Source organism: Hydra vulgaris, chromosome 01 (genome assembly GCF_038396675.1).
Source record: "Hydra vulgaris chromosome 01, alternate assembly HydraT2T_AEP".
NCBI classification, from domain to species: domain Eukaryota; kingdom Metazoa; phylum Cnidaria; class Hydrozoa; order Anthoathecata; family Hydridae; genus Hydra; species Hydra vulgaris.
Genome location: NC_088920.1, coordinates 24038506 through 24051210, shown reverse-complemented (window position 1 = coordinate 24051210; position 12705 = coordinate 24038506). Strand labels below are relative to the sequence as shown.

The 12705-nt window shown below is 27.5% G+C and overlaps 1 protein-coding gene across 5 annotated transcripts in view; it reads left to right on the top strand.

Moving 5' to 3' along the window:
• Window positions 1–12705, top strand: part of LOC136075220 (autophagy-related protein 16-1-like) — a 53829-nt gene that overhangs the window by 31765 nt on the left and 9359 nt on the right. For 4 of the 5 annotated variants that reach the window (XM_065787710.1, XM_065787711.1, XM_065787708.1 and 1 more), the window contains 4 exons: window positions 4230–4319; window positions 6251–6321; window positions 6394–6462; window positions 7962–8058. In XM_065787710.1, coding sequence (XP_065643782.1) covers window positions 4230–4319; window positions 6251–6321; window positions 6394–6462; window positions 7962–8058 — 327 coding nt within the window. The remainder of the gene's footprint in view (window positions 1–4229; window positions 4320–6250; window positions 6322–6393; window positions 6463–7961; window positions 8059–12705) is intronic. The other variant, XM_065787709.1, reaches the window with a different exon arrangement.

Sequence of the window (12705 nt, the reverse complement as noted above, 5' to 3'; positions counted from 1 at the left end):
TTCAATTGTTTTAAATTGCTTTTGTCAATATCAATAAGGGTCCTATTTTGTGAACCTTATTGAATAATTATTGAATAAAGTTTTCTCTGACTTTCTTTTGGTTATAAAACAAATTGTTCTGTATTTAAAAAAGCGGAAGTGATATTCTATAACATTTGTGCATAATAGTATCTCTATATCATTTTGATTTGATATTGTTTTGATGGTTAGAACTATGGTGATATCTGATCGCCTGTAATCCTCTAACGTTTTTGATTAATGAAAACACTCTTGGCAACTGCTTTTGCTGTTAGGTCAGTATCACTCAATGTTAGCCTAATTGTAAACCTGATAGTGTCAGAGGTTGATAATTTTTTGTCAACCTTGTTTAAATTTTTTTCAACATTTAATTTAATTATTTAGTTAAAATTGGGGTAAATTACTCATCATATATAAACACTGTTGACAAAAAATCTTTTGAAAAAAAGTGTAGTGTCATGAAGTTGTCAAGTTGAATGCATTTTTTTATGTTATATTAGTAACGATTTTAAAGTTTATTTAATTAAAAGAATTACCAAAAAAACTTATTTCATCTAAAACAATATATTTTTTTTGAATTGAATAACTTTGCCTCTGTAGTGTGAAAAAAATTGCAAAAAATACTTAAAATTTAATCATCCTTCAAAAATAATGCAAAAAATTGTAAATGATTTGTCAATTAATTAGTCACATCTGCTTTAATGTTATTAATTAGTTATTTAAATGTGTGAAGTTAAAAGGGTAAACAAAGTTGGTTATCAAACTAAGAAGTAGCCCTCAAGTTGTCTTGGGTTTCTCCAAGTAGCAGTTATGGCTTCTCCAACATTAGTTGTATTTACAATTGTTTTTGATAAATATAGGCCATGTATTTAGAATTATTTCAAGTTCTATTTAAGACTCTATCCTATTTAGTTTAAGAATGTTCTCAAGTGTTGATCTCTTAACTTTGCCATTGTGCTTTTATCAAACAATCAACTTGGTTCAAAGGTCAATAAGTTACTACTGTATATTTTTATACACAATTTTTGTTAATTGCAATTTTTAATTGGTTAGTAATTAGGGATTGGACCCAGGAAATTCCTGGGAAAAACAAAAAAAATTCCGAAATACCTGGAAATTTTTTTCCCAACTGTTATCCGAAATCCCATGGATTTCAATAACAAATCATTTAACTTACCCGCCAAAAAGAGAATTTTTTTGTTATGTGCTACAATTACTTTTTCTTTAAATGTATCCTGAACCTTTATTCTTTCCATTAGGTTAGCAGTTAATAAAAATATATCCAGCAACTCTTAAGTTATTCCAATATATTCTCTATTACTATAAATTCTTCAATTAACATAACTGGTACTATTTTACATTTAATATTCCTTATAATTATTACTCCACACATCTCCTCATGCAACTACCAACTCTACTTAATATTCTTCAATTCTACATAATACAACTCTGCTTAATATATTATATCCTTCTAAATATATTTTATAAGATTGTTAGATGTGTCTCGGTCTAATTGTTTGTAATTAAGTTTGCCTGTTTATACATTTCATGCTTCATCTAATCCAATGCTTCGTTTAACTAAAAACAGTTTGTTTGAATCGATTCTATCGTTTGTTATTTTATGCTTGACTGGTTATGGTTGTTACCTTTATAACATTTTGTTTTCCGGACCATCAAAAGATCACCTGATGTTATTGTATAATTGTTGAAATTTATCACTGTGCGATTAAATTTTAAATAACATTATAAAAATGTTCTCAAATCGTAAAATTTCAAAGGTTTGGAATTATTTTGATCTCAAAAATAACAAGGCACAATGCAAACATTTTTAAAAATTAATATTACTTAAAGGTGGGTGGGTTGAAAAGACATTCAGAGAAAATCTACAGTATTATTTTAAATAAAGAATGTGAAGGTGAACTGCCGAATAAAAAATGTTGTGTTCAATCTACAATGAATTCAATAATAAAAAAGATTTCATTAGGAGAACGATTGGCTAAGTTTGCTGCTATTGATGGATTTTCCATAAGTGCAATTGGTGATACGGATCAAATTCACGATTTGCTTCATGATAAAAGCTGCAGTCTACTAAAATCTAAAACAGATGTCATAAATCTTATCTATAAATGTTATATCAAAATTGTTGAAGAAAAATACTTGAAATAAAAAATAAAAAAATTCAAGTTCAAAATATGGCAGAAGGTTTATGAATATAAGTCTTCACTTTTATAGTGGTTTCATAAATCTTGGATTAGAGAGAATAATTAAATTGTTAAATGCAAATGATTGCCTTAATCTACTTATCAAAAAATTAGATATGTTTAATGTTAGCCTTTCTAGTGATGTAGTTTGCATAACAACAGATGGTGCTTCCATCTGTTCTTATGGAAATATTAGGAAGTATTTCTCATGCCGAATATCAACTTTGTTTTGCCTATACAATACATTTAGTTTTAGTTGATGTAATTTATAAAAAAAAAATTGAAAATAATCAGATTTCTAATAAAGAAGATATTGAAAATGATTTTTTTGATGATGAAAATAACAATGAGGATGAAAATGAAATTAGTTACCAAGCTCCAGTCTTGTTTCTGAACTTCATAAGGTTCTGGTTAAAGTTTGTAAAATTGTTGTAATTTTTAAAAGATCTCCCTTAAAAACAAATACTTTGAACTGTTATTTTAAAAGTGAACAAGTTTGTACAAGAGCTAGTTCTTATTTTAGATTCAAAAGGTCGGAATTCAATGCTGGCCATCATTCAAAGATTTATTAAAGTTAAAAAACCAGTTGGTAAATCTATGGTGGATCTCAGGTTAGAAAAACTCATGTTGTCTGATGATGAGCTGAAAGAAGTTTAAAGTTTAGCAAAGCCAATTGTTTTAGGTTCTGAAATGATTTGTTGAAGTTTAGCAGCATTATTAACAGCTGATGAAACATTAAAATTTATTAATAAAGAACTTGATGCTCAAGATTGCTATTTAACAAAATATCTTTAGAATGCTCTAGTTAAAAGGATATGTCAAAGTAGGAAAAGTGATATTGTTGGTTTAATAAGGTTTTTAGATAATCCAGTCTTTAAAAAGTTATGTGCTGTAACTTGTTTTGCATACCATATAAAACAGAAATGATAAATATAGCTATTGAATTAACTGAGAGACTTTTCCTTATATTTGAAAATATACCAAAAGTAGGAGATAAAATTAATGATAATGATAGCCTTATCAACATTATGAATAATAACTGATTAATAACATTATGATTAATATGCTTAATAACAGTAATGTCAGTTCAATAAGTCAATTGCAATAAGTCAACTATGCGTTGAGAATTCAATTTGTTTGAAGCAACTACCTAAAACACATTTAACTTAATTGACCACCCAGTGTTGAAGCTGAAAGAGTGTTTAGTTCAACAGTTTATTTTTTATAAAGTTTAGAACTAGATTATCAGACAGTCATCTGGATGCACTGGTTTTTCTATAAGGTCACTTTAAATCACAAAAATAGTTTCAAAAATAAAGGAAAAAGGAAAATTTTATTTATTTATTTTTTTAAATGTATTTTATTTAAATGTATATTTTCCCGGTATCCAGAGAACACTACGAATCATTCCATAAAGTCTGTGAATTCGTAGAAACTAAGGATTACGTTACATTTTCGAAAAAGTATTAAAATATGTTATTGTTGTTATTTTCATTGTAAAATCTTTTGAAAATGTAAAAGAAGTTTATGAAACATAATAAGAATAAAAATCATCTATATATATTAATAATTATATATATAAATGATATATATATATAATATATTTATATATAATATATATATATATATATATATATATATATATATATATATATATACATACATACATACATACATATATATATATATATATATATATATATATATATATATATATATATATATATATATATAAATCTATATATATATATATATATATATATATATATATATATATATATATATATATATATATATATATATATATATATATATATATATATATTTATATATATATATATATATATATATATATATAAATATATATATATATATAATGTATAAATCATAATGATAAACAATCATAATAAAAATCTTTTATTATTAAAAATCATTTGTTGTAAAATAAATCTTTTGAATATGTAGAAGAAAGTTATTAAATATGTGAAAATCAATTATTTATTTGAATAGGCAATTAAGGATGAACACCAGGCTCTTCAAATGCTATGCAATTCAACAGAAGAAAAGCGTAAAAATCTTCAGTTTGAATTCCAAGAGTTGGTAAGTTGAATTATAACTTAAAGTTATATGCAATAATATATACATGTAAATTAAAATTGAATATTTTTCCATATTGTGTATATTATCGTTTCAAGTTAGGACCTTGCAGTACACACAATTGTTAAAGTAATACATGCAAGTGCGCAAACGCACACACACATTTTTGCTATATTTTTGTAGTTAAAATATTTTAAATGTAATTTTTCGAATCCAACCAGATTCTTTTTTTATCTTGATCTAAATTTTTGAAAATGTCAAAACATTACTAAAATTGTTCATATTTTTAAAGTGTGAAAAAATAGTAAATAAAAAATAGCATTTTGTCAACAAAGCTGTAGTTATCAATTCAAATGAAGAATATTTCAAACTAACCTGTTATTTGTTTTTTTCTGAATTTAGGTAAAACAAAAGGAAATCAAGTTTTAATAAGAAATGATAATAAATCAAAAGGGTCAAAAATAAAATGTAAATAAAAAAATCACTCAAATACATAAATAAAAAATAAATGAAACAGTCTAATAGGACAATTAAAACTTCTGCATTGCAACTTTTGTATATCATAAAAAATAAACAGTGTACAGCACTGCCTGCTTTATGAGTTGCAGTTAGGCCACTCTGCAACCAAAGTCTCACAAAATATATGCAATTAAATAGGTCAGGGTTTAGTGTCTAAGGCAACTGCAAAGTGTTGGTTGCAAGGCTTTTGTAATAACAAAAGCCTCCAATCTCAAATTAAAAAATATTTAATGTATTTATCTTTTCCTATATAACATTTATGTGAATACAAATTATAGACTGACTAATAATATTTTAGAGAATCAGCGAAGCTTTCAAACTTTTAAAGTATTGTGTTGCAACTTGCCCCACTGTGGGGTAAGTTGCAACATTTTATTTCTCTTTCTTTTTCACACCTATGGGTTAACTAAATATTATATTATATTAAAAAGTATTCCATTAATACGTTGCCAAAATCTATTTTTGTTCTGCAAAAAGTTGTTCTTATGTTTAATAGATTTTTAAGTAAATTTTTAATAAATAAAAATTTCTTAAAAATTTAAAAGGTTTAAAATTTAAAAAAATATATAAAAACCAAGTTATACAAAATAGATATATTTTTTTAAATTGTGTTGCAACTAACTCTGGCCTACCCTTCACACAACCTGAATACTTATCAGCTATGTCAGCAGGTAGACACCTGCATGATCTTCTTGTCTTTGCACGGCATGTTTAACTGGCTTGTCATCAATAGAGATTGTCACACCAAAAGTACCCGTGGCTAGGTCCAGAACAATTGGCAATTGTAACTCCTAAATTCAAAGCGCTAAAAATAGTTGCTTTTAAATTGGGGATTTTTAATCACAATCAAGCCAACAACCTACTTAAGTTGTGTGCGGTATTGTGTACTGGAAACTGCTTCTTCTGAACACTGCAATCAAGGCAACAACCTACTACCTACAACAACAACCATCTATTCTAAATTCAAAAAGCTTCAAACAGAACTGTTTTTAAAATTTCTAAAACATGTCAAAGTTTTGTCTCATTAACAGTTTTAAATATTCATTTGAGATTATTATTATTATTCAGACTATTATTTGTTTTAATCACTAATCAACAGCTTGCGCAATGAAAGGTTTGATGACAATGAGTCACTCTAACAGATCCTCAATCATTACTTGGCTCAAAATCTAAAGAGTTCATGTCAACAGCATTTGTTCTTTGTCTAAGCGTTAACAAAAGGTCATTGACAATAATGGTTCATATATAAGATTAGCTTTGAAAATAAAAATTTTTATGATAAATAAATTTAAAAAAATAATGCTCTTTACTTTTTAGTCAACCCAAAATATGTTTGTGTGTGTGTGTGTGTGGGTGTGGGTGTATTTGTGTATGTGCACAAAAATAATTGTTTTGAAACTTCCACTTTGTTTTAGGTACAAAGGTGTATGCATCAAAAAGTATTAGAAGCAGATCTTCTTAACATGCAAAATGAAGTTTTGGCTAGGTATTATTATTCAGCAAATCATATTCTTCGCTTTTTTTCACATTTCAGTAATTTTTAAATTTGTTTTTTTAGTAGGAGGCAACAAAAGCTTCAACAAGAGTTGATTGATGCAGCAAGCGAACCTATTTTTCTACCACCTGTGTAATAAATAAAACAAATCATTAAATACTTACATTAAATAGCTATAATTTATATGCATTATTTTTATAGTATGATAATATTTGAACCTATAACAGATGGTGGTGGGTGGTAGTAGTAATTAAAACCTTTTATTTACTGAAAATAAATGTACAAAAATCAATTAATAAAAGATTTCTAAAGTAATATAATTTTGACAAATTGTTTTTGTTATAAAAACAGTATGCACAAGTAATGTGGGTAAATAATTATATACTACAAATCCAGTTAATTAATTATAGTTTACCAATAACAATGTTTATATTTAAGTGTGCGACATTAACTTAATTATCCTCATTATAAGTGATTAAATCAGATGTAGTTGATTTCAAGCTAAATCTTTTTTTATTAATTTAATTAATTTTTTGTTTTTTGTTTTTTTGTTATTCACCTCCTCAAAGCCGAGAAGGCCACTACAGATGAGGAGGCTGCTTAATAGTGGTTATAACCATCTCTCAACTCTATAACTCTGAAAGACAAACCTTGAAGAACAAGGCCGCTGCATGGAGAAATAAGTTGAGCGTGGTACTACCAGGTACGTGGTGGGGACCGAACTCTATACTTTATTTCACATTAATCTATACTTTATTTCACATTAACATCCACTCTATTCTGGTTTTTACATTATTTCATAGTAATCTGTAGAAACTAGTGAGTTTAAAACATAGTAGGCAAATGATAATACTGACTACTAGTTTTTTAGGAGTACTTATCTAAGTACTTATCTTTAAGAAACAAAGAAAAAGACTTAAAAACGTTAATACTTATATAATGCAACAGAGCTAACAGACTTTTAAATCAAATTTTTGCAAGCTCATTAATGAATCTAGACTCAACCATCTTATTGGAGGGAGAGACCATTTTATTTCTTTGTTTTCTCAACCCTAAATATGATGCATTTAATTGTATTCTGTGTTGAAAAGATATAAACTGTGTTTATTATAAACTATGTTTATTTGGATAGTTAATAAAAGCAACTTTTTTGAAAGTATCTGATTCAACCCCCTAAATGTGTTCAATATAGTAAAATAGTACTGTGATAAGAAATTTTTAAAATAAAAAAAGTTTTAAGCGGTTCCTCAAGACCTTTAAATACTTATTGGATCCCTAATACTATTTTAAAAAAGTTCAACCTGGATCTCGAAAGAAGAAAAATTATATCAAAATTTCAAAAACATTAGTTATTTCGTACAAAATGATTATTTTAGAATTTTTGCATAAAAACAAAGGTTTTTTAAATTTAAAAAAAGAATCATTTTACATATTTTTTATAGTAAATAATTTTTATATTAAAAACCCATTAAGTATTCAATAAGGTTTTGTAGGAACTTCAAAAAATATTTTTTATTCAAAGTTTTTTTAAATCTAGTGTTATTTTATTATATTGAACACTTTTAGGAGGTTGAAAAAATATATATACGTAATGAAAATGAAATAATTTTTTTCACACTAATATTTTTTAGATCATTAAGTCCTGAAAATGGTAAGAGATTTTCAAGCTATTCTAGCTTAGGAATGATCTGCTTAACTTCTGTCCCAGATCGACCTGCACAATCAACAGTAAGTTCTGTTAATACAAGAATAATGAGGAACTTTTTTTATTAAATTTTTTACATAACATTTATCTTCACTACACAAAGCATTTTTTAAAGGTTTAACGACTTTTCCCCTAAACTTCTGTATTAGTCCTTAAACAATTCTTTATGCCAAGTATTATTCTAATAATGGGATTAAAAATTTTTTTTTTTTTTTTTTTTTAAACATCTTCGCTTCCAACAAGGCTGCAAGCAGCCACTAATTAAAGTTGGAAGTTACTGAAAGAGAAAAGATGAAGATTGTAGAGCAAGATAACAATTTCGGACGACTTAAAAGATTGCAAATTATATGAATCAGGAAAGCAAGATGAAGGAAGCGAATTCCAAAGAGCTGATGTTCGAGGAAAAAAACTAGACGAATAAGCGTTTTTGGAGCACTTAGGAACAGTCACAGAAAAAGGATGACACTTAATTGAATGACGAGCAACACGAGTATGAATTTTAGTAGATGGCACAAGAGACGCTAGCTCTTTAGAGCAGTGCCCATTATAGTATTTGTAGAAAAGAGAATGAGAAGCAACATTACGACGATGTGATAATGGTTGGAGGTTGGCTGCAAGAGCAGGTCCAACTATGTTTACAATGCGTTTTTGCACCTTGTCTAAAAGAGAAAGAGCATCATTGGAAGATCTGCCCCAGATATGGCAACAATATTCCATACAAGGCCGGATTTGAGATTTATAGATATAGAGAATAGAATCCGAAGTAAGAAAGTGACGAGCTCGATAAAGAGATACAACCTTAGCAGATGCTAATTTTGCAACTGATTTGTTATATGGTTTCCAAGAAAGATTGGAAGTAAGAGTTAATCCTAGAAGATGAAGAGTAGGTGACTCATCGAGTACATCACCGTTCATAAATATAGGAAGATCTAAATTATTGCGATAATGATTGGCTGAAAAAAATTGAGTTTTATCTGAATTAAAGTTCACCAGCCACTGTGAGCCCCACGCTGTAGCAGAAGTGAGATCCTTTTCAAGCTCAAATGCCCCCTCCAAGCAATCAGAGGGTGTTGGTTTATTATCACAACGAGAATAAATGGTAGTATCATCAGCAAACAATGCCACTTTAGATGTGAGAATATCTGGAAGATCGTTAATGTAAATTAAAAAGAGTATAGGGCCAAGGATAGAACCTTGAGGAACCCCTGAAGTTACAGAATAAGAAGAAGAGTGTTGTCCATCGAGGACAACTTTTATGCTACGATTGGAAAGGAAGGATTCAATGATCTTAAAGATGTTGCCGGATACACCATAAGAAGAAAGCTTATGGAGAAGACCAGAATGCCAAACTTTATCAAAAGCTTTTGAAATGTCAAGAGCGATGGCCTTAACCTCTCCACCTTTATCTAATGCACGATAAAACCTGTCAGTTATTACTGATAGCAAATCAGCTGTAGAACGAGAAGATCCAAATTGATATTGATGGTCAGAAAGTAAGTTATTAGATTCAAGATGAGAAATTAAGTGTTTGTTAATTAAAGATTCAAAAACCTTGCTTATGATAGGAAGAAGACTTATGGGACGGTAGTTAGACAAATCAGATCGCTCTCCAGAATTTTTGAAGATAGGGATAACAGATGCCGCTTTCCAGCAGGCTGGAAAACAAGGCTCTGATAAGCACTTGTTGAATAGTTTTGAGAGTATAGACGGCAGCTCCGGAGAACACTTCTGCAAGACAATAACAGGTATGTTGTCTGGGCCACTAGCTGTAGAAGAATCTAGGCAGGAAATCACTTTAGATACAGATGGAGTGATATGAATGTCAAGCAATGGATCAACCTGTTTGTTGGCAATATCAGGTAGAATGCAACTAGTGGAATACCTTCAAAACTATTTAACAAGTGCTTATCAGAGTCTTGTTTTTCAGCTTTTTTCAGTTTATTTTCAAATATTTTTCTCTATTTTCAAAAATTCTGGAGAGCGATCTGACTCATCTAACTACTGTCCAATCAGTCTTTTTCCTATCATAAGCAAAGTTTTTAAGTTTTTAATTAACAAACACTTAATCTCTCATTTTAAATCTAATACCTTTCTGATCATTAATATGGATTTTGATCTTCTCCTTCTACAGCTGATTTGCTAACAGCAGTAACCTATTGGTTATATCATATCTATCATCTATAGGTTATATCATATCTATCATCTATAGGTTATATCATATCTAGCAGCAATAACTTATAGGTTTTATCATGCATTAGATAGATGTGTAGAGGTTAAGACTATCACTCTCGACATTTCTAAAGGTTTTGATAAAGTTTGGCATGCAGGTCTTCTCCATAAGCTTTCTTCTTACAGTGTATCAGGTAACATCTTTAAGATTATCAAATCTTTCTTTATCAATTGTAGTTTAAAAGTTGTTTTCAATGGGCAGCACTCTTCTTCAAGTTCTAGCCTTAGCCCTATACTTTTTTAAATTTACATTAACGATCTCCCTGAAATTCCACATTTAAGGTAGCATTGTTTGCTGATGATACTACCATTTATTCTTTTCTTGATAAGAAGCTATCACTCTGATTGCTGATTGCATATGAACTTTAACTCATTTAAAACTTAATTTTTTCAGCTAATTGTTATCACAACAATCTAGATCTTCCTATATTTAAAAATGGTAATGTACTTGATGAGTCATATACCTTTCGTCTTCTAGAATTAACTCTTACTTCTGATCTTTCTTGGAGACCATAGATCAAATCGATTGCAAAATTAGCATTCGCTAAGGTTGCATCTCTTTATATCCGAATTCTATTCTTTATCTCTATAAATCTCAAATTCGTCCTTGTATGGAATACTGTTGCCATATCTGGAGGGACCGTTTAATTGATGCTCTTTTCTCATTTAGACGAGGTGCAAAAACGCATTGTAAACATAGTTGGACCTGGACTCTCGCAGCCAACCTTCAACCATTCTCACATTATCATAATGTTGCTTCCCTTTCTCTTTTCTATAAATAATATAATGGGTGCTGCTCTGAAGAGGTAGCATCTCTTGTGCCATCTACTAAAGTTCATTCTTGTGTTACTTGTCATTCAATCAAGTCATCATTTTACTGTGACTGTTCCTAAGTGCTACAAAAATTCTTATTTGTCTAGTTTTTTTCCTCAAACATCAGTTCTTTGGAATTAGCTCCTTTCATCTTGATTTCCTGATTCATGTAATTTGCAACCTTTCAAGTTGTCTGTTAATTGTGTTCTTGCTTTATAAACTTCATCTTTTCTCTTCTAATAATTTCCAACTCTAATAGTGGTTGCTTGCAGCCTTGTTAGAAATAAAAATGTTAATATATATATATATATATATATATATATATATATATATATATATATATATATATATATATATATATATATATATAAATTATATGAGTGTATTCTACAAATAAAGTGCTTAATGTTCTTAAAGAACAGAGCAATTGTAATTTAGTAAAAACACTTATCTAATTTCTAGATTTCTTCAACAGCTTGTTTCTCCATTAGTAGGTTCATCGGGAAGTTTTCATCATCTTCCTGATGAACCTACTGATGGAGAAACAAGTTGTTGAAGAAAACTTAAAATTAGAAAAGTATTTTTACTAATTTATATATATATACATATATATATATATATATATATATATATATATATATATATATATATATATATATATATATATATATATATATGTGCATATATATATATATGTGTATATATATATATATATATATATATATATATATATATATATAAATATATATATGTATGTATGTATATATATATATATATATATATATATATATATATATATATATATATATATATAATATATATATATATATATTAGGGCTGCGGAAATTAACGATTAATTAATCGATTAATCTCTAATTTATTTAATCGATTAAAATTTCTTTAATTAGTAATATTTCGATTAATTTTTGCCGGTTTTCCGTTACTTGTTTTTTTTTTTTAATTTGCCGTACATATATATATATTTACAAGTTTCGTAATTTATAATAGTAATATTTACAATTTTCCTTAGTCAAAATATATAAACGAGATTATAATTATAATTAAAATAGTACAGACAGGACTTCAAGAAGATCGTACTGATCTTATCACGAAGCCCTTACAAGTGAATAATATATATTATGTTCAATATAGGTAATATATTATATATTAAGTACAACTAGTTGTATTAAAACTACTCGAATATTAAAGTTAACTTTAATATTCTTTAATTTGAATAAACTCAAGATTACCTGTTTCTCTTATATTATATTTATTAACGTTATCTATAAAGAAATTATTTGTAAAGTGCTATGGTACTTGGCCTAATTTAAATTTTAGCATGAACAATATATTTTGATATCTGTTAATTTGATAAATGTTAAGCATAAAAATTTATAAAAAAAATATATCTTTTTCATATAAATCATTCGCAAAGAAGTTATTTTCAGTTTTACAAGTTTTATATGTACGGCAAATATATGTACGGCAAAAAAAAAAAAAAAAAAAAAAAGTAACGGAAAACCAGCAAAAATTAATCGAAATATTACTGATTAAAGAAATTTTAATCAATTAAGTTTTAAAAACGTCTAAACGCAACTTTTCAAAATCAATTGTTTCAAAGTCATTAG